The sequence below is a fragment of the Macrotis lagotis genome, chromosome X (genome assembly GCF_037893015.1).
Source record: "Macrotis lagotis isolate mMagLag1 chromosome X, bilby.v1.9.chrom.fasta, whole genome shotgun sequence".
Taxonomy (NCBI): domain Eukaryota; kingdom Metazoa; phylum Chordata; class Mammalia; order Peramelemorphia; family Peramelidae; genus Macrotis; species Macrotis lagotis.
Genome location: NC_133666.1, coordinates 104,921,628 through 104,944,953, shown reverse-complemented (window position 1 = coordinate 104,944,953; position 23,326 = coordinate 104,921,628). Strand labels below are relative to the sequence as shown.

The window sequence follows — 23,326 nt, the reverse complement described above, 5'->3', positions numbered from 1 at the left end:
ATAAATATTTAACAAGTATATGGAGAGGTAGAAAAAGATTGAACTTTGTGTTTGGAAGAGTCTACTTCAGACACTTAAATAGTTACTACTATGAACAAGTCACTCTCTCAGCTTCAGTTTCTCCAGTTTCAAATAAGAATAATAACAGTACCTTCCTCACAAGGTTGTTGTAAGGATCAAATGAGATAATATGTGCTAAGCACGGGATCTCACAGTCCCATATAAATATTAACTACTGTTTTTCTACAGTTGAAAGTCTTAACGGGGTTGCCCAGGGCACTGAGATTATAATTGATTTGTCCAGGGTCACACAAGCTCTTTGTTCATCTGTCCATCTGTCTTTCTATCTCTCTCTCTTTCTCCTTTTCTCTCCATATGTATGTGTGTATGTATATTAATTACATTTTGTATTTTCAGACTGACTTATCACTTAGAAATTAACTCATCATTCAGTAATAAAATTAAATTTAAATTATCTCTGACTTAACAAATACCAAATAAATTAAGTATATTCAAAAACATAGTAAGAGAGAAAAGAAAGATTACACCTGAAACAACAGACATCTCATGAAGTATTTACTTTTCTTTTTTAAATATATAATAATTACATGGCATTAATAGTTATTCTTTTTTTAGTATTCTTTTTGATCTGTTTTCATCTGAGTGTTTTTCAAAAATATACTTCTTTGTCCTGTCTCCATCTGCTCTCATTCAGACTAAATTTAGGGAAAAAAAGAAAAAGTTCTTATGACAGATACACATAGTGAAGTGAAATAAATTGCAACATTAGCAATTTTTGAAAATGCAAGTCTTACTCTGCATCTTGAATCCATCATCTTTGTTAGAAAGTGGATAATATGCTTCACTAGTAGTCTTCTGGAATCATAGGTGATCACTTTATTAATTAGAGTTCTCAAGTCTTTTAAAATTGTTTTTCTTTACAATGTTCTTATAGAAATTGTTATCCTGATTCTTACTTCATACTGCATCAATTTATGTATCTTCCTAGGTTTCTTGTCATTTGTTATTTCTTGTCATAAGTATATTCCATTATTTTAATTTGTTCAACCTTTCCCCAATTGTTATGTTTCTTCTTAATACAGTGTTCTTTGCTATATTAAAATGAGTTGCTATAAATATTTTTGAGGGGGTTGCAAGGCAATAGGGTTAAGTGACTTGCCCAAGGTCACACAGCTAGGCAATTAAGTGTTTGAGTCTAGATTTGAACTCAGGTCATCCTCACTCCAGGGCTGGTGCTCTATCCACTGCACCACCTAGCTGCCCCTTGCTGTAAATATTTTTGCAAGTAGTGCTCCTTTTCTTCTTAAACCTGGTAGTTGTATATCTGGTTTAAAAGTTATAAAGTTTAATGACATTTTTTTGCATGACTCCAGATTGCTTTCCTGCCATATTGGACTAATGTTCTATCCTCAATTATAATTTTCCTTTTTTGTAATTTTTGCTCATTTAATAGTTATGAATTAGAACCTCAAAATTTTGATGTTGCATATTTCTTTAATCATAGTGATTTGGAACATTTTTTCATGTGACTATAGATAAATTGAGTCTCTTTTTTATATCCTTTAACCATTTTCCTATCCTTTCTTTTTATATCTTTTTACCATTTATGACAGTTATGATTTGTATTCTTATATATCTTTTGTGTGAGATCTTTGTCAGAGAAATCTTCTGTAAATATTTTCCCCAAAAATTACTTGGTTGCTTTCTAAATTTATCTGCTGGTTTTGTTTGAATAAGACATACAACTTTATGTAATCAAAACTGTCCATGTTATCTTCTGATCTTTATTCCTTTTTGGTCATGAACTCTTTAATGATCCATACATCTAAAAAGTAATTTCTTCTTTCCTCTTTTAATTTGTGTATGATGTCATTTTTAATTTCTAAATCATATATCCATTGGTGGATTCCTTTTGGTGTTTGATTTAAGATGTCACTCTGTTACCTAATTGCTGCCAGACCACATTCCTTTCTCCCCTACAGTTTTATGGTAAGTCCTTACATCAGTACCTGTGGCCCTCAGGTTTACAATAATATTCATTAATTACAGTGTCTCATTGGTGGTGGTGCACTTAATTTGTTCAGCTGGTTAACCTATTTTTTCATCAGTACCTAATAATTTTAAAGACTGTGGCCTTGTAGAATTGTTTCAGGTCTGGTATTGCTTCCTTTTCTGCTTTTTTTTTTTTTACATTATTTCCCTTGAGAACTCTTGATCTTTTCTTTCTCCAAAGGAATTTTAATGACTTTTTTCTCTCTAAAAAGACCTTTGTTAGGTTAATTAATATGACAGTTGAATAAGTTAATTTAGATAATATTGTCATTTTTATTATATTTGTTTGACCTATCCATGAGCAATCAGTTCTTCTACAATTATTTATATCTTTGCATTTCTACAAAGAATATTTTGTAGTTATATGTAGTCTGTGTGTTTCATCCTCTTATATATTTTTTTCATTCTTCAATTATTTTGAATTGAATTTCTCCTTCCTTATCTTCCTTCTGGGTTTTATTGATAATATATTTTCTTGTTGTTTATTCATTTTTCAATCATGTCTGACTTTTTATAACCCCTTTTGGAATTTTCTTGGAAAAGATTCTAGATTGTTTTGCCATTTTCTTCAACTCATTTTACAGATGAGGAAACTGAAGCAGAGTTAAGTGATTTGGCCAAGATTACAGAAACTAGTATCTGAGGCCATATTTGGACTCAGGAATAGAAGTTTTCCTGACTTCAGACTTGATACTCTATTCCCCATGTCACCTCAGCTATTAGTGATTTGTGTGGATTTATTTTATTTCTTGTAGCCAAATTTGTTATTTCACTTAATTTTTAGTTGACTGCTTAATTCATTATAATGAAAATTATATACATTACAGAACTTATTAAAGGCAAAAATAATATCAGTAAGATGTAGAAAAAAGGTTTTTGTCAAAATTCAAAATATGTTTCTATTTATAACACTAAGAAAGCATAGGAACAAATGAATCTTTACCTAATGTGTTATCTGTGTGTGTGTGTGTGTGTGTGTGTGTGTGTGTGTGTGTATATCCATATATATAGATAGATAGATAGATAAAACCAAGAATCAAGCCATTAAATGTCATGTAGAAAGTTTTGAGGCCTTTCTAAATATTAAGATGAGAGTAAAGCAAAAAATGTCCATAATCACCAGAAACCCAAGTTATGGCATTATGTCAAGATAAAAATCAAAGCAATAATAAACAATATCAAAAAGGAAATAAGATTATCACTGCAGATGATATAATGGTCTAATATAATGACTTAAGCAGTCAACTAAAAATTGAGCCAACCAGACATTCCTGGTATAAATAAAACATAATGATAGTGTAGCTTCTTTGCAAATATTTTATTTCATAATTTTATTTCAGTTTTCATTAAGAATTGGTCAGTAGTTTTCTTTTTCTGTTTCATTTCTCCCTAGTTTAGGTATCAAGATTTTATCATAGGAAGAATTTCCACGGCATCTTTTCTCTCTTTTTTGCTGAATTTATATAATATTGGAATTAACTGATCTTTGAATGTTTACTAGAATTCACTTCTAAATCCCCTGATTTGGTTTTTTGTTTTTGTTTTGTTTTGTTTATTTGTTTAGAAATTAATTTATGGCTTACTTGTATTTTTCCTGATATTTTCCAAATAATCTTTTAATCGGAGCATTTACATATCCAAATATTATTCTATTTTTTCCTGGTTTTTTTTAAACTTTGTAATTAGACCATATAGGTTTTTTACTCTTCAATTGTGAATAATTCTACTTTTTCCCTTTTGATGTAAACAGTTTGATTTACTTCTCTCTCTTATTTAATTAGAACTAGCTAACTATTGGGGATGTTTTGTTTTTTCCCAAAAAATAATTCCTCATATTATCAAATTCCATTAGCTGGGCTTTGTTATTGCTGTTGCTTTTATTAGTGTTAATCCCATCTCATTTTCAAAATTTCTACTTTGTTTTTTTTCTTTTAATTTTATGCCAATTCTTTGAACTTCTGTTTTCTCCTATTGTTGAAGTCATTTATAAATATAGTTTTATATCTTATTCTTCACCTGCGTGTATATGAGTATTTTAAAATTTATTTTGTTGAATTGAGGTAGAAGGGAAGTTTATGAAATTTCTTCCTCTCCACCTCCTTCCTCCATGTATACTTTTTGTATACTTTTTAATATCATGTCCTCCTATAATACATAATTAAGAATCTAAATTCATTTTTCCTCCAAAATACTTTTTCTTTTCCTCTCATTTCATTTTTCTCTTAAGACCTTCATAATCCCAGTCTCTCTGCCTTTCTTATTTAAATCTTTCCCTGTGAACCTTGAACAGTTCTGAGTTTCTGCTTAGAACTTTTGTTTCTTCTCTTCCATTAAAATATTTTTAAAATTCATAATTATATTATTCTAGTCAGTCAGATATATTTGCCTTTCTGTATTTCTCTTTACTCTGAATTTATATTTCAGAATTTCAAGTTTGACTTTTTCAGTAGAATTGCCTAGAAGTGGTACCTTATTGATTACATGAGCAACAGTCCAATCCCCACAACCTCTCAAACGTCTCCAAAATTATTCAACAAAGATAAATGCATTTTCAGCTGTTTCTATGGTCTACACCCAGAATCCAAAAGAAGGTTAAGGAAAAAATCCCTAGGACTGGTATTTACTTAGCACATCTCATCCACTTCCCATACCAAGAAGTTTGTACTAGCAAATCTGAGGATTCATCCTACATCTAAGTCCTTCCCTTCTCTCTCATTCGAGTGCCATACACTGAGAGTGCTCTAGGGAGCAAAAGTTTGCCCTGATCTCTAACAGCTAACTTGTTCTTCAAGAGTAAAAACCTGTCAGCACTACAAACCAGAAACACTAGTACTACAAAAACTATGAACTGCTGGTGCCAAACAACTAAAGATCAGAGGGAGAGAGTCAAGTCACTAGTACAGGACACTACATGTCAAAGACTCAACATTCCATCAAGAAGCCAGTTTCTAACTAGACACAGTTCTAACCAACAAAAGACTGTTGAGTCAGAGATATAGGCTGGTAAACTGTGAATTGCCCAGTATGAAAGGAGGCTGAGTTGCTTCAAGATCTAGCCTCTAAGGAAACCCCAGAGGGGAAGTAGTCAGGGAGTGAGTGAATAGGAAAAAGGGGGAGGATGGGGGGACACTGAAAGTATCAAAAACATCTCAAACACTGAACATAAACAGATTAATCAAAAGAAATCAGAATTAATTAAAAATTAATTAAAGGAAGAAAATAGAACTTCCAGCTCTAATAAAAGAATTCAAGCTTCTATAAATAAATACTGCAAAATGTACGATAATGATGGATTTAAGGAGAAAATGAAAACAACACACTGTTCCTGAGTGATTTAAAAGAGAAATAATCATGAGAGCAGGATTTGTGTTCTGCATAGCAAAAAATAATAAGCAGAATAGAACAATTTGAATATGCAATGGTTTCTCTCATCAAAGAAACAAAAGACAGGACCAAAGATTGGAAATGCAATCTGCAGAAGTAAAGGTCAATTTAGAAGAGGAGAACCTAAAAAAAAAATCATATTTTTAAAAATGTGGGGAGCGGCTAGGTGGTGCAGTGAATAGAGCACTGGGCTTGGAGTCAGGAGTACCTGGGTTCAAACCCGACCTCAGACACTTAATAATTACCTAGCCGGTGGCCTTGAGCAAGCCACTTAACCCCATTGCCTTGAAAATATATTAAAAAAAATGTGTCTACTATGCAAGCAAATTATTCTGATCTCAAAGACAGCATGCCTAAAGTCAGCCTAGGAATTATAAGTCTTCCAGAAGAACACAGCAGGACAAAACAACAATTTAACACAGTTAACAAAGAAATATAAGAAGACAACTATCCAGAATTTCAGAACATAAAAAATTAAATTCAATTTGGAAGGATTCATATCGCCTCCAGGAAAAAAAATGGGGAAGGGGAATAAAAACCAAAGATCCAGACTCTTAAGATATTGTGGTTAAATATAGCAATTTTATTGAGAAACAAGTTCCGCAAATGACTAGAAGGGAAAAAAAGCCTTTAAATACAAACGAAAAGATATTCAAGTAATGCAAGACTATTCCATACCTACTAGAAAAAGGAGGAGGGAATGGAATAATATGTTCCAATGAGGATTGGAACTTAAGATAAAGCTCATATTCTGCAGATCTGAACTTAATCACACAGGGAAATAATAAATTTTATGGTAAAAACCAGAAATGAAGATAATATTTGGTTCTTGAACCTCTTAAACAATAGAAATGTAGAAGGAATAAATAAAGAATAGCAGACAAGGGTAGCCACAAAGTGACAATAGGAAGACTAGCAATTATCTTCCAGAGATGAACCCCTAAGAGAACCAGGAGTTAAGGTAGAAAACTAGTAGAGAAACAAAAGGCAGACATAGGCATTATGGTGACTCCCTGCCTGTATGTGAATACTGCTTTTATGGGACTACATTAGAACATGAGATAAGTAAATTAATGTTGGGAGGGGAGCAGGAGTTTAAGAAAGAAATTAAGAGCTAGCTATGAGGAGAAGGTAACTTTTCTGATCTCTGTAAGAGCAGCTGACTCTTAAAATGAGGGAAAGGGTGAGGAAATGAAAAATGCTTTGCTTTGACAAATAAATGTTCATATAGGAGGAGAAAGAGGACCTTTCACTTAATGACATTTGAACCATTTGGTACTTTAAAAGACTTGCTTATCCTGGAAAGGGGTTAGTTGGAACTCTAAGGGCTACTGGAGGGATGGGAGAAAAATTGAAAAAGGAAGCACCTTAGCAAATCCTGTTTTTGAGACAAATGTATTTCCACTACCCAAACCAAGGAAAGATAAAACATAGAAAATGATATGTCAATATCTTCAACAAACATTGACTCAAATATTTGGAACTACACCCAAAGGGCAACAAAAATGAGCATACCCTTTGATCCAGCAATACCACTACTGGGTCTGTACCCTGAAGAGATGATGAAAAAGGGTAAACACATCACTTGTACAAAAATATTCATAGCAGCCCTGTTTGTGGTGGCAAAGAATTGGAAATCAAGTAAATGTCCTTCAGTTGGGGAATGGTTTAGCAAACTGTGGTATATGTATGTCATGGAATACTATTGTTCTATTAGAAACTAGAAGGGACAGAAATTCAGGGAAGCCTGGAGGGATTTGCATGAACTGATGCTGAGTGAGATGAGCAGAACCAGAAAAACACTGTACACCCTAACAGCAACTTGGGAGTGATGTTCAACCTTGATGGACTTGCTCGTTCCATCAGTGCAACAACCAGGGACAATTTGGGGCTGTCTGCAATGGAGAATACCATCTGTATCCAGATAAAGAGCCATGGAGTTTGAACAGATTTCAAGGACTATTCCCGTTAACTTAGGGGGGAAAAAAAACAGGTATCTTATTGTCTGATCTTGTTATCTCTTATACTTTTTGTTTCTTCCTTAAGGATGTAATTTCTCTCTCATCACACTCTATTTGGATCAATGTACAACATGGAAACAAAATAAAGACTGACAGATTGCTTTCTGGGGGGAGGGAGTAAGATTGGGAGAAAAATTGTAAAACTCAAAACTCAAATAAAATCTTTAAAAAAATTGACTAAAAATTTTTTAAAGAAAATCCTATCAGACTATATAATGCTTTGTCTATTATCACCAAGTGGAATTCCATTCCAAATAACAACAAACGACATAAAATATCTTGGAAATAATCTCCCAAAAGCACACTCAAGACTTGTATAGATGTGATTACAAAGTGCCCCTTAGAGAAATAAACAACAATCTAAATAGTTGAAGGTATGGAATATTCAGTGTTCATGCCTGAACCATGCCAATGTAATAAAAATGACAATGCTATCAAAATTAATTTGTTTAAAAAAATTATAGCAGTCAGAAAAAAATATCTAGAATATCAAGAAAAACAGTGAAGAGAAATAAGAGTGAAGGGAAATAACACTTTCAGATCTCAAACTACTTTATAAAGTAGCAGTCATCAAAACCATCTGGTACTGTTTAAAGAATAGAGAGATCAGTAGAATAATATAGAAAAGGGAGATTCAGAAACAATTAGAACTCAATAAACTAGTGTTTGATAAAGTGGAAAATGTAAATCACTGAGGGAAAAACTTGTTAAAAACTGCACAGCAGAGTGGCAGAAATTAAGCTTGGGCCAAGCTTAGTTTGGACCAATAGACTCCGCAATATATTCTCAATGCATATGTGACCAAAATATTAAAAAAGAAAAAGATTATATATTTCTTATAGGGATGAAGAGTTGTATTTTTAACTAAACAGCTAATAGAGGCAATAACAAACGCCAAAAGGGATGAGACTGATCATTTGAAACTAAAAAAACTTATGCATAGACAATATTAATGCATTTAGGATAAGAAGGAAAATGGTGAAATGGGTGGGAAGGGGGGAATTCTTTGTATCACATTTCTCTGGAAAGGGTTTGGTATCCTAGATAGTAATCAACAATAAATGTTAGCTTAATTATAATTAATAATAATGATAAATTTATTTTTTATAAAATTAATTATGACAAAATTAACAGCCATTCCCTAATAGGTTAATGGTCAAAGGATATAAACAAATAATTCTCAAAAGAAAAACTGCAACATTCACAACTATATGAAATAAAGCTCTATATCAGTAATAAAAAGAGAAAATGCAAATCAGAACAACCCTCAGATTTCATTTCACAAAAATGACAAAATGATAAAATATGGCCATTTTTTGAATTTCTCTTACAATTTCCTCCATTCTTTGGTAGAAAATAATTTGCCTAGCTAGGAATAAAAGTAGGCTAAGCCTGCAGGTTTCTTACCTTTGATTCTCAAGTCTTCACCACATTGCTATACTCATTTTCCTGTCATAAGGGCTCAGATCTCATTTTAGTGCAGTGAAATCACATAATTGCTTACTAAATGGCCTATTCTCAGTTTGTTTATTGTTGGCTTTGACCTATCAGTTCTCATCCTCTTCAACAGAATCCCCTTTTCTGGTAATGTTACCAACTCTATCATTCTTTGTATTGTCTTCAGAAGCTAAGAATTCTGGTTTTAGTTGCTGAATATGATGGACCAGTGTATTGTCAGTCTTATTATGTTATGCTGATAGTCCAACTTCTGCAGGATGGTAAACAATAGCCAGAAGACACTAGATCAGATGCTTTCTTTTACCATCTTCCCTGGCAACTTCCTCTAGTACCCAATGAACTCATTGCCCTGAGTCAATGGGGGACTGATTTCTTTTCCATTGAAAGGATTCTATCCATACACCTCCAGAACAGCCCTAGTTTCAAAGTGGCACACTGCCTTGTTCAGCCATGCAATCATCTTCATCTTTTGTATTTTCATAGTCCTTCTACTTTACCTGCAGTGTAGAAATGCAATAAATGGTATATTATCCTCACTTTACCAAATATCAGGGACAGGCCTGACTTGCAATAGTAGTCTTTTAGTTCAGTTTCATTGGTGGGACAAAATGAGACATTTCATAAATCATTTAACAGTTAATAAAATGAAGTTTACATAGCTAAACCCCCTTGGTTCCTTATCACCTCCAAGATCTAATAAATTATGTTTAGCATTCAAAACTCTTTAAAAATCTTCCCCCCTTTAATTTTTTACTTTCTTATACCTTGCTCCCATCATATACCACATCTAAGGGAATAAAACTTTCCACTATTCCTCACATAAAACACACTCTCCACTGATTCCAGGCATTTTTGCTGTTCTCCATCCCTAGAGTTCTCTCATCTCTTTTTGTCTTCATCTCCTAGTTTTCCTTGTCTCTTTCAAATGCCAGTTAAAATTCTTTTGTTTACCAAAAAAAGCCTTTCCTGATTCCCCTTAATAGTAGTCCCTTCCTTCTGTAAATTATTTTCATTTTCAAATATGTTATTTATATTTCAATTTCAAATATATATGTATTTGGAATTATATAAAAATATATTGTTTATAAATAATTGTTTGCATTTAGACTGTAAGCTCCTTTAGAAAAAGAACTATTTTTTGTCTTTCTTTTTATTCCTAACAATTAGCACAATGCCTGGTACATAACAGGAACTTGCTTGTTGATAGTATAGTTTTGATGTATATTCCAGCAATAAAGATAACTCATTTTATTTGCTTAAATGATGTGGCACTTTGTACAGTTATAAAGTATTGCTATTATTTCATTATATAGTATAGTAGGGACATCTGGATAGTGCAGTGGATAGACTGCCTTAAAGTCAAGAAGACTCCTGAGTTCAAAAATCTTCCTGAGTTCAAAATGTTCTCAGATAGTTACTTAATGTGTAATGCTGGGCAAATCATTTATCCCTATTTGCCTTGATTCCTCATCTAAATGTATTTCATTTATTTCATTTTAGTTTCTTTACCAGGAAAACCCCAAATGCAGTGAGAAAGAGTTATACCATTGAAAAATAAACAGTAGCATATAATAGAGAGTCAAGTAGAGTCATAGTATGGTTTCCTTTCTTAACTCTTAAGTTTTTACTACTTTCTTGCATTTTTAAATTCTAAAATATAATAAATTTTGCTATAAGTACTTTGTTTTAACTGTGAAAATCTTTTTTTGGTATTTCTTATAAATACCAAACTGAAATCAGCTTTCTAATCCATTCTACTAATCCATCTAATTCATTCCTTCTCTGTTTTATCAATATTTATTTCATTCCTGTACATTTATTATCTTGGATAGGGCAACTAGCTGGATCAGAGGATAGAACACTGACCTTGGAGTCAGGAAGACAGGAGCTCAAATCTGTCCTCAGACATTTGGCTCTTACTAGCTGTGTGACCTTGGGCACACATCCACTGCCATCGCCAGTTGTCCTAATTCATATCTGGCCCCTGGACCCAGATGGCTCTGGAGGAGAAAGTGAGGCTGGTGACTTAGCACATCACCACCTCACTCAAATGAAGAATAGGAACAGTTAGGTTGTACAGTGGATAGAGGACCAACCCTGGAGTCAGGAGGACAACCTGAGTTCAAATTTGACCTCAGACACTTAATAACTACCATTGCCTTGCAAAAAAACAAACCAAAGAAAATAAAGGAAAAACATCATTGCCATCATCATCTTGTGAATTCTCCACCATCATAACCTCTCATGTCTTTTCTTCTTGACCTTTTTTTTTTGGGGGGGGGAATAAGACAAGGGAATTAAGTGACTTGCCCAAGGTCTCACAGCTAAGTAAGTATTAAATATCTGAGACTGACTTTGAACTCGGATCCACTTGATTCCAGGACTGATGCTCTCTCCACCTCATTGCCCCATTTGACTCCTTTTTTATAAAAAAAAAGAGGAGGGGGTTGTGTGTGGAATGGAAATAGAGAAGGAATCATCACTATTAGTAATCTTCCTAATTTTCTGCCATTTTTTCTCTTTAATAAGCCTAGCCCCAACCTCAGGTTCTTAAACTTTTTTTTCTTTATAACCTTTCTGAAGTGGACATTTGTTTTGCTTATTTACTTTCTAGTACCTTGATGGTAAATGCTCCTTACTTCATAATATATCTTGGCCTTCTTTTTGAGCCCTAATAAAATACTCACCATATAATAATCCTGTAACTTACATTTATATGAACTTTTATATCTTACCATGTTTCCTAATCATCCTGTGACATCAGTAGTATATGTATCATCTGCCTTTGAATTGTTTAAGTTAGACTGAAATAGTTAAAACTAGCTCCAAGAGGAGAATGGCATCTTTTGATTCCTAATGTTTTGTTTGTACCATTTGCTTAAGCTAGTAGAACAGAGAGATAGACAGAGCATGTAATAAGTGCTTATTATGTGTCAGGCACTGTACTGTGTTCAAGTAATACAAATACAAGGAAGTCAGCCACTCTGCCTTTAAAGGGATATGGGTGGAACTAGAGAGGACCATAACATGGAGATGATTAGAAAGTGTTATGAGGTCCTGGTTTTCCGTTACGAAAAAGCAAAAGTTCGCATACAATGTTCCAAGGGTGGAATCCAAGATACAGAACAGAGGGATATGTGAAAATTTCTAGAAAGCAAGCAATATAGTATGGAGATGATCAGGAGGTTTCAGAATTTCATTAGTTAGGTTATATGTTAAATAGTTACTTAATTCTAGAGGTAGTTAGATTTGCCTAATGGAAGTAGCATTGGATTGGGAATCAAAGAAGATCTGAGTTAAAATTTGGTTTTATGTCTATCTCCTCATCTGTAAAATTGGGATGATAATAATGCATACCTCTCAGAATATTAAGTATTCACAAAATGTACTTGTAAAGCACTTTAAAGTCATATACAAATTCTAGTGATTATTATTGCCTCAAATCTTGAGGCTATGGAGACATGATATCCAAAATTTATAATGACTTTAATTTTTAGCATGCAGTATTACTCCTCACGTATTAAAATAGAAATGAGCTTCCCTTACCTTTGATTCTCAATAGAAAACCAACCCTGTAAACAGTAGCTTACATTTTTCTAAATTTTACAGTTTACAAAAATATCTTATCAGCAGTCCTATAAGAAAGACAGTATTATTCCCATTTTACAGGTAAGTCAGGTATTAATAGGAGAAATTTATTTTTATTTTTAATAGAGACTGAGAATTTTAAGTTACTTGTTTGGTTTGGCTCTTAGCACAGTGCCTAACACATAGCAAGTATTTTGTAAATGCTTGTTGACTCATGAAGGAAAATAATCTCACATAATCTGAATTTTGTCCTGTATGTCTAGCATCATATATTTTTTACCCTTCTATGTACATGAATTAATTATATATCATTATCAAAATATACAAATTGCATGCTTCTGTTAAATTTAGTTTTTATTTTTGTGAAGGAACTTTTTGCATATTTCAATTTTTTATTAGTCTCTATATTCATGTTGGTTTTAAAATATAGATATATATTCACATATAGATATGTATATATTTTCATATAATATGTTTTTCTCTTAGCACTTATGGATTAAAAGTAGTTGGTGAGTCAATTTCACCAGCATTTCACCTTCAACTAGAAGAGAGCACAGGATCTCGAGAGAATGATATCAAGCTACTTCAGAGAATAGTAGATCAAGTAAGTTTCTTTAGTTTACTCTGTATGAAAAAGGGGGATCTTTTATGAAGTTTCTGAATGGCTCAGTTGTTTTTTAAAAATCAGATTTCTTGGGTTTAATGATGGGGGAATTACATTTTATTGTTCTACCTTTACCATGTTTATGCATGATCTTTTGAGTAAATTATTAGCTAACTGAAATTATCAATGATGAAATGACACTGTCTATTGAGAAAACCTTTATTCTCCTAAAGAAGAGTTTTCAGGTAATTTTCAAAGTAATACAAAAATTTATTTATCTTTTATTCATAAAATCATATTCTCTAAATATTGCTATATACTATATTTACTTCTTAAATCACAGTTAATATAATTTTTTTGTTGTTGGTAGTGGTGGGTTGTGTCAGTGGAGTATGTAGCTTGCCCAAGTATCAAATGTTTCGGTCAGATTTGAACTCAGGTCCTCCTGACTCCAGCATGGTGTTCTATCCACTGCACCACCTAGCTGCCCTCAGTTAGTGTAAAGTAAATAGTGTTACAGGGAAATATATGGTTGCTTGGGAAAATATAAGTAAATGGATACTTTTAAGACAAGCTAGCTTCACAAAATCTCAGAGCTGGAAAAGGGATCATAATCAAAGAGATTGCCGAATCAAAACATTTTCAAACAGGAATGCCTGCTGTCAGCATGTGTTCATCCAACCTCTAATATATACATGAGTTAATTGTATATCATTACCAAAATATGCAAATTGCATGCTTCTATTGAATTTAGTTTTTGTTTTTGTGAAGGAACTTTTTGCCTATTTCAATTTTTTTCCTCTATTGAGGAAAATGTACTTTCCTCTAATTAGGAAGAAAAATATTCCTTCTAGAATCAGCCCTTCCTTCTATTTTAATACTTCCCTACTTGTTAGGAAGTTGGTTTGGATTTTGGTTTTTTTTTTTGCCTAAATTTGCCTCTTTACTGTATGCACTCACTGCCCCTAGTTCTTTTATCTAGAACCAAGTAGATCAAATCTTATTCTTGTAACATGTAATAATCCTACAAATACTTGACAACTTTCATGTTCTCCCTAAGACTTCTCTTGGCTAAGCGTCCCTGTTTCCTTTAGCTACTCTGAACTCTAGGTCCTTCATCATTCTGGTTATTCTCTTCTGAACAGAGTCCAATTTATCAATTCCTTTCATGTACTGTGGTATCCAGTTCATTATATGAAATCTATCCAGTCATAGTAGCCTCATTGTTCATATGCCCACAGTGGCATTAAGTTTTTCACTGCCTTAATACCACTCCTATTGAATTTAGTGTTCAATAGCCATATGCCTTTTTATGTAACTTAAAGCTTGTTTTTCTCTTTTGGCTAAGGTGCAATGAATGAACCTCAGTTCTCCTGAGTCTCTAAGCCAAAGGTCTAAACATAGCCTCTTTCAGGATTTTTCCCTCTCTATCTGTCCCTACATTTTTTTGGCCCTTACTTTCCTTTGTGGTGCTCCTCTTCCATTAAAGAATTTTGCTGTCATTGTAATCATGTCCTGTCATAACATTCACTTTAACTTATAATTAGGCCTATGATAATAATCACATTGATAACATTTGTATAGTTCTTTTATAGAGTATTTATAAAGTATTTTCTCCACAACAGCCTTATGAAGTAGGCATTATATATATGTGTGTGTATGTATGTGCGTATGTGCATGTATATATGTGTGTGTGTGTGTGTGTGTGTATGTATATTTTCCATTTTAACAATGAAGAAATGTATGTAGTTATGGAAGAGTTGTTCCAGGTTTATGAGGAAGGTATTTCATTACTATTTCTTAAGGAGACATTTTAATTAAATGCCTTTGCTTTGAGCTAATTGTGCCCCTTGGCTGATTATTATCAGTAAGGGACTCATTTGCAGTAGTTTTAGGTATATGGACCCAGAACCTCAGAGCTGATATAATAATCGTTTGGAATTACTGACAGCTTTCACTTTATGTAAATTCTCATTACACAAATTCAACTTCCCAGTAAAGAATTCTGAAAGAAATCCACATTCCAGAAAAAAAAAAACCCATCATTGTTAACTTTACTATACAATATTATGCTTTCTCTTTCTGCTCCTGTCCCTCAGCTTGGTACTCTGTGACCTACCACCCCACCTCACCATCCCCCCAAAAAGAACTTTTAAAAACTCCAATGGAAAGAAGAAGAACAAATAGATACTTGGAGAGACATTGCCACTGCAGCAGTGAATCTAACTTAAGACATCTGTCTGCCAAGAGAGAAGACTTTTGCCATGCTTGACCCACCCGCCTGTTATGTGTCAAATCCCTGAGTGTCTGTCTTCTGTACTTGGGTACCCCATCTGTCCCTGACTCCTCCACATCATCGGTTTTCTTCTGTCTGTGTCCATGCCCAGTCCCTTTGTATCTTGGTTCCAGCCACAAAACCATATAGTTGCCCCAGTCCCCCTTCATCATCTTGTTTCTCTGACCTTTCTGTGTCCTTGAACCATGTGCTGGCCCCTTTCCTGCCTCCCTCACTCCCCCATCCATATTGGCAGGCAAATTTGCATTAGGTAAAAATCATTTTACATAAGTATCTACAGAACAATCCACTTATGTAAAGCAAGAAATTCCTGCATAACTTTTCTGCAAGTTGGGAGTTGGATGAAAGGAAGGAATACCAAGGGAGTTGTTTGCCTCTGGGTGCTATACCATGTCATAATATCATCTGTGAGGGGATGAGAAGAAAACCTTTCCACAGGGGATGCTGGCTGAGATTTCACCCAAATCAGAAACAAATTTAAGTATGTCTTATATTTGGTGATCTAACTAAAATGTAACAGGTTCTCCTCTGGAAAAATTATTCAGTCAAATATGTCTATTTTTATTTTCTCTCCCACTGAAAATGCTCTGCACAAAACCAGAAAATTTTAAACGACTGAACTAACCCGTTACTCTCATTTTATCTTTCCCCAAAATACAGACCCTTTGTCAATTCAAATCATCAACAAGAGTTTATTAAGCATTTCCTAATGGGGCAGCAAAGTCACAAAGTTCGAGGCCTAGAGTCAGGAAGATCTAAGTTCAGTTGTGACTTCAGATACTCAGTAGCTGTGTGACCCTGGGCAAAATCCTAGATGGAATTACAAAGGGTCAGCCAAGACTTAAAACAAATGAACAACAAAAAAACACACAAACAAAAAATAGAGTTGGAATATGAAGAAAGGCAAAAATAGTTTTTTCTCTTTGTGTTCTCCCCTATTAAACTGTGAAGTTCAATAGGGGAGAACACAGACAACAACACATAAAAGCAATTTGTATCTAAATTGGAGATGAGGGAAGGCACTAGAATTGAAGAAAGGCATTAGAATTGAGAAAAGGAAAAGGTTTCTTGCAGAAGTAGAAAGGTGAGACCTGACATCAGTGATAATGCATGGAGCAGAGAATGGAGTGTCTTGTGTTTCTGGGGGAGGAACTTCAAAGTACATTGTGGAGTACATAAGTTGAATAGTGCAAAAGAAGATTTGAAAAGCTAAAGAAGGGCAGGTTATAAAGGACTTTAAAAGCTGTCTTATTTGTTCCTGAGAATTATAGAGGGGTAGCTATTTGTAGGGGCAGGTAAAGGAATTTTCATATGCAACTCAGATTTTCACTTCAAAAATGTCATAAGGTCCAACTGCCCTGACTGTTGAGGGCATGACCATTTTTATAGTTCTTCTACTGCAGGATAATATACTTAAGTTTAGGTATAAAGTAAAGGCATCATCTAAAACTGATCAAATGTTATTCTTGAGTTATATTTTTCTCTTTGTTTTTCTAACACTGTTTTGCTCATTTTGTGTCCCCCACAATCATTCAGTGGTATTTAAGTTTTATTTTGTGTTTTTTTCCCCAGCATCTTTAATTGGGCAAATAAATTGAGACTGCTGTCAAAGTTTTAAGTTTCACTGCATTTTACTGTTTTAATTAACACAGTGTTTCAGGTTCAGGTTGTAAATCTGTTTTTTCTTTCTTTAGTGTATGAACAGAAATATTGCATTAACTCAGGCACACTACTTGGAAAAAGAAGAGAAAAGCCTTCCTCCTCCTAGGTTGGTAGAAATTAAAATCTTCTTCCACTTTTCCCTTGTTATTTTATAGCCTGCAGGTGGATAAAAATTATATTTTTGAAATGTTTCTAAAAGATTGCTTCATGAAATAAGAACTTTTTTTGTTAATGTTGAACTGCAGTATATTTTTAAAAATTTTAGCTGGCATTTTTCATTTGTACCCCAAGCCTGAAGTACCCCAAAATTTGCAGTCTTTATAAGAATGATCACCTCTCAGAAGTTAACTCTGTGTTGGGGTGTACAAAACACCCTGTAAGTAAACTGAATAATTGTGAAAGGTAAAATAACAGTAAAAAGAATACAGAGGAGCTAGAATTAAGCAAGTTATTATATTGGCATTTTTTGAATTGAGCAAATTCATAATATAAGCATAAGGGAAATGGAATAACACTTTAAATGATTGATGATGCTTTCAAGAAAATTTTTTTCCAGTCTTCTTTTCAGCATGAGTTGAGAATTTCTGCCTAATGTCATATTAAATAGACTCAGAAAGATGCCTGATTAAACATAGAATTTCCATGTAAAAGTGGGAAATCAAATTCTAGAAAGTGATTCAGTTCTCGACCAACCTGAGAGGAACAAGTTGTGTTAGCTAGAAACTTTGACAAGAAAAATATATAAAAATTCAGACATTGATTAGATGATGCTATGGTGGCACTTTTTAAAAAAACAATAACAAAGCATCTCCTAAAATCCTTTTATCTCACAGTATTAGAATTGTGGTGACAGTAGAACAAACTGAAAAAGAACTGGAAAAAGCCGCATCTACAATCAAAGAAGCTGCGCAGTCCATCCTCAATTAGACATCATCAGTGGACTTAGTGTGTTCCAAGAAGATGCATCATCTATGTATCAGTCTATGGTGTGTGGACAGAGAATTCAAAACTCTTTGAAAAAGAGCTTGCAATTGCTTACTTGAATTATTCCATAGAAGTGCAGGTAAAAAGTATGAATTTAAGACAAATGGCTTAACATTTACATACCCCCACTCTACACACACACACACACACACACACACACACACACACACACACACACAGAGACACGCGCACATGCGCGCATACCCCACCCTAACAAGTACCAAGAGCAATTCTGTCAAGAAAAATTTAAGTGTATATGAGTAGAAGTTGAACAATATTGTTTAATACTATTTAAATGAGAATTTTCATTATGACACTTTTAATATTCATTTTCCATTTAAAAATGGTTCTTTAAATATTTTTCCTTCTAAAATTGAAGTTCTTTAAAAACTCTTTAGTCCCTAACATTCCATATAAAAAGGATTTAATGAAACTTTGAAGAACAGTTATACATAAATGAAGCTTATCAATTATTATTGAATATATAATTTAACTCCATTTTTCAACAATTCTTAATTCTATCATGCTAAATGATAGATAAAGTCTTAAGGATAAGTCTATACTTTTTGCTATTACTAGGAACTTTTCATTTTAATATATCGTGCTCTGAAATTTTTTGTGGTACACCAAATATATTGATGTTTAAATCATCTCTAATTGAGAAAATGTTCTTACCCAGTCCATATTGTTTATGCTTGCTTTCCAAGGTGGGAAGTTTTAAATCAATTTAGTTAATGTATTTGATCTTGATATATATATTATGTATTGACTTCTGATCTATTTTGGGTAGGAGATTATTGTGATTATTCAAAAATTTAAATTATGGTCATTTATACATTTTAGGATGTTTTAAATGTATATTTTTTTGTATAATAGATTCATATAAGGAGATATTGTAGGTTTTTCTCTGTGTTAAGAGAACACAAGGTGGTCTTCCTTATTGCTTTCAAATATCTAAAATCCATACAGATAGTACAAAAGCTGTAAGATACAATTTTTAAACTCTTAATTATTTTCCCTTTAACAATCAAAATTATTCTTTTTTTCAATAAATACAAATAATGCATAAACATTATATTAATCATTTCTTTCCTTATCAGTGATAATAAAATTATAAAAATTATTCATTTTTGATAATATGTTATATTAATAATATGTGGATTCTAGTATAATTTATGTCAAAATATGTTGCAAAATGCTTTGTTTTGCCTAAGGGGTTTTAATGGTGCTTGTTGCTTCAATAATTACATTACTCCAATGGGAATGATTCTTTTTTTTTAATTTGGACAGGGAAGGCAGTCATAGTTAAGTGACTTGCCTTGGGTTATACAGATGGTAAATGTTTGAGACCAAATTTGAACTGGGGTCCTTCTGGCTTCAGTACTGGTGCCCTGTCATTGTGCCACCTGGCTGCCCCTGGGGATAAGCCTTTGTTAAAAATAAAATAAAACATTTTCCTAATATATTTCTCCTAAACTTCAAAATAAATGGTCTTTGTTTCTAATTTTTATAAGCATATTACTTTTGTTGTTGTAGTTGTTAAATATGTCAGTTCCCTTTTTCACTCCCTTTTCATGGTATTCACACATCGTCACTACTCCACCCACACCAATCCCCCCCCCAAAAAAAAGGTACATATAAGGATCTAAGGTTGTCTTTAAACCTGCATCACTTCTGGCTTTAAGTAAACCCACTTAGTAATTTGTAATACTAGTAATTTTTGTAATTATATTTTGTAATTATAAAATCAGAATAATGGATTCTGTTGGTGTAATTTTTAATGGTTTGAGATCCAGGAATGAAAAGTGTTACAAAGAATTAACTATCTCAAATCCAACTTCATTTAAAGGCAAGAGAAATAATTTTTTTTGAATATATGGTTTGTTTGGGACAAAAGGGAAAGCTCAATGTTTGGATTTGTAGATTCTCTTAGCCTATTCAAACAATATCATAGCAAAATTAGAATTTTTATGAAAAGTATAACTTAAGAAATCAATAAGACAGATTTTGAATAACTCACCAAACTTTAAGTCATTCTCAAATGTGTATTTGGGTAATTAAATATATCTTTTTAGAAACTTTAAGAAATACTGATTATAATCTCAGTCCTAGAGAAGAATTTACCATCAAATTCATTAATTTGTTTCCAGTCTAAATAAGGCTTAGACATGGTCAGTAACCTGTTGCTTAGACACATTATCTTTTAGAATCATACATTATTTTTTGATGATTTTCCCTTACAATTCGTGTTCTCAGGAATTTTCTCATTCATCATCTTTTTTTTAATTGCTTAGCTTGTCTTTGGCAAAATAAATTCTTTCTCTCCTTTAGCTTCCTTTTATGTATTGTCTGACCTAAAATGTATGCTCTTTCAAGGAGAAGACTTTTTTATTTTTTATATTATTTACTTTTTTATTTTTTATTTATTTTATATTATTGCAATAATCTTGTCAGAAGAGTAATCATAAACTCCCTCCCCTACCCCTAAATAAAGTATGAGAAGCCTCAAGAATAGTGAGAGAGAAAAAAAAGTATACTTCAGTCTGTGTTCAAATTCCAATGGCTCTGTCTCTGGGATGAGTTGCCTTCCCCATCATAGCCACCAGAGAAGTTGCTTCAATATTTCTCCCACAGTTGCTATTACTAATTGTATTTCCCTCCACTCTATTCCTCCCCACTCTCATCTATTCCATTCTCTCTCCTTTCATCCTGTCCCTGACCAGAAATGTGTTGTATCCTAGTGCCCTCTCCCATAATCTTCCCTCTCCTCTACCACCTACTTCCCCCTTGTCTCTCCCCATTCCCTCTTATCCCATCCCTTTCCTCTGATTTTCCTCTAGGGTAAGATAAATTTCTATACCCTATTAAATGTATATGTTATTTCTTCTCTGAGCCATTTCTGATGAGAATAAAGGCTCACTTATTCTCCCTCCCTCTCCCCCATTCCACTCCATTGTAAAAGCTTTTTCTTGACTCTTATGTGAAATATCTTAGCCCCTTCTTCCTCTCCTTTCTCTTCCTCCCAGTACTTTCCTTCATCACTCTTTGGACTGTCTTTCTTTTTGGTTGTATTTGGGGGTTTTTTGTTTTGTTTTTTGGCAAGACAATGGGGTTAAGTGACTTGCCCAAGGTCACACAGTTAAGAAAGTATGAAGTGTTTGAGGCCAAATTTGAACTCAGGCCTTCTTGACTCCAGGGCCAGTACTCTATCCACTATGCTACCTGGCTGCCCTTTTTTGATTGTATTCCCAGTGCCTGTCATGTAGTAAATGCTTAATAAATGTTTGCTGACTGTTTCTATTAATAGAGATAAGATATGTATACAGATAAAATTAAAATTCTTAGAAGGGCAATGGAACATAAAGATTCATTTGTTGTTCTGGGCAGTTAATCAGGCTGGACTGTTAATCAGGCTGGACTAGAAAAATGCTATGACAATATTTATTTTAATAAAAAAAATTTTAAGCCTTTTGGGGAAAAAAAAAAGTTGAACTTTACAAGCTTGCATAATTACTAAATACTTTACCTTGCTATAGCTCCAGATATGGAAGAAGCCTCATTTATTTAAAGCATCAGGAAAGACCAATAGGCCAGCAGTTTTCCAGTTTCTTCCTCACTTCCAAGTTGAACTCTTGCCTCTTCCAGTTCTATAAGAGGCAGGGAGTAGGGGTGGGAGGAGATTTAGTACTGCAACTCCTGTCCTGTAAAACCTTTAGTAGATCCCTATTACATTAAAGATAAAATACAAATTCTGCCTCTTTGACTTTAAAATCTTTCAAAATCTTGGATCAGCCTTTCCAGATTTATTTTTTACAACTCTTCACACTATATTTCAATGAAACTAACTCACTTATGAAACTAGCCCACTTAATTTTTTCAGTCTCTATATTCATACAAGCCCCTGAACCTGGAACATTGTATCTTTTCATCTTTAGCCTCCTGGAACCCTGACTACCTTAAAGGTTCATTCAGTTCAGCTGTCACTACCTAACATTGGTACTCTGCCTCCACCAAAAACAATGAAGGAAGGTGGTTATATGCCATTGTGACTAGAAGGAGGTAGGCAGAACATAAGATGTAGGTGGTGCCTGACACAGGCTAATCTCCCAATGGTTTGTGTTTTATTATGGAATGAAATTTAACATTGGCCATCCCTTAGTTAACAAAAGAGAGGTTTACTTAGCCAGAGCATAAGTCTATGCATTAAGGATGCAACAGTTACTTTTAATAGATGCAGTCCCCCCAAGCTTCCATATAAAACTAGTTAACACACAAGGTGGGATGTGGTAACAAGCAGTGTTGAGATAACTACTTACTCTGAGGGATTCCAACACCATTTAGACCTTATGTATCTAAGAAGCCATATTAACATGACCTCAGACCACCAAGAAACAATATTAATGGCATGTGGCTTGAGCCTTAGTCCTCTAATTCAATCAAATATTGGGAACAGCTTCTTTGCCCTTTTAAGGGAAGAACTAGCCTTACCTACCTAATAGGAAGGAGGGTGGGGTTGGGAAGGAACCCTTGTAGATGGGATTCTATCACACCCCACCCCTTGATGGCAAGGTCTTACAGGGTGCATTTAAATGGCTTTAAGACTTTTGGTATAGAATATGTAACCTACATAAGCAATACTGAAAGAAAATGAAGAGAAGAAAATAGGCTAGCAAGAAAAAAGGAACTTAAGCCCTCCCCTATTTACTCAAAGGAGTGTCCATATGTGAGAACATGTTAAAATAACAAAGGAGAGCCCATTCATGAGAATAAACCCCAAAATCTGAAGAAGTTTTAGAAAGAAATTTATTAGGTCATTTGGTGGAAGATGGCCTCTGAAAAGGCTTCCATTATATAGGATTTAGATAAGGATATTGGACTAGTAACCTGAGAGACCAAAGTACCTTGCTTTGAAAGCAAAGTAGATTGAAATAGATCTGTAAATATAAATATTCAATAAAATCTGGGCAAAGCCAAAACCTGAAGGGAACCCAAAATGCAAGTTTGGGTGGACCCAAAACATTAAACAGTATTGTATAGGGTATTGAGACCCCAACCCAAAACGCCTACTCGGAGTCCTCTCAAAGTGGCAGCAAAGAGTTAAAATTTATTATGATTCTTGCAAGAAGTGGTACAGTTCCTAACTCTGTGTGTGTGTGTGTGTGTGTGTGTGTGTGTGTGTGTGTGTGTGAGAGAGAGAGAGAGAGAGAGAGAGAGAGAGAGAGAGGGAGAGAGAGAGAGAGAGAGAGAGAGAGAGAG

General features: G+C 33.7%; 1 protein-coding gene across 3 annotated transcripts in view; it reads left to right on the top strand.

The window, feature by feature from the left end:
- Positions 1-23,326, top strand: part of LOC141500978 (serine palmitoyltransferase 1) — a 524,715-nt gene that overhangs the window by 89,014 nt on the left and 412,375 nt on the right. The window contains exons 13-15 of one of the 3 annotated variants that reach the window (XM_074204601.1): positions 13,011-13,128; positions 17,119-17,192; positions 17,920-19,780. The exons of the other annotated variants lie outside the window; for them this stretch is intronic. Of the exons in view, the coding sequence (XP_074060702.1) occupies positions 13,011-13,128; positions 17,119-17,192; positions 17,920-18,013 (286 nt within the window). The 3' untranslated portion in view covers positions 18,014-19,780. Of the gene's footprint in view, positions 1-13,010; positions 13,129-17,118; positions 17,193-17,919; positions 19,781-23,326 lie in introns of those variants that run through there. 3 annotated transcript variants of the gene reach the window in all.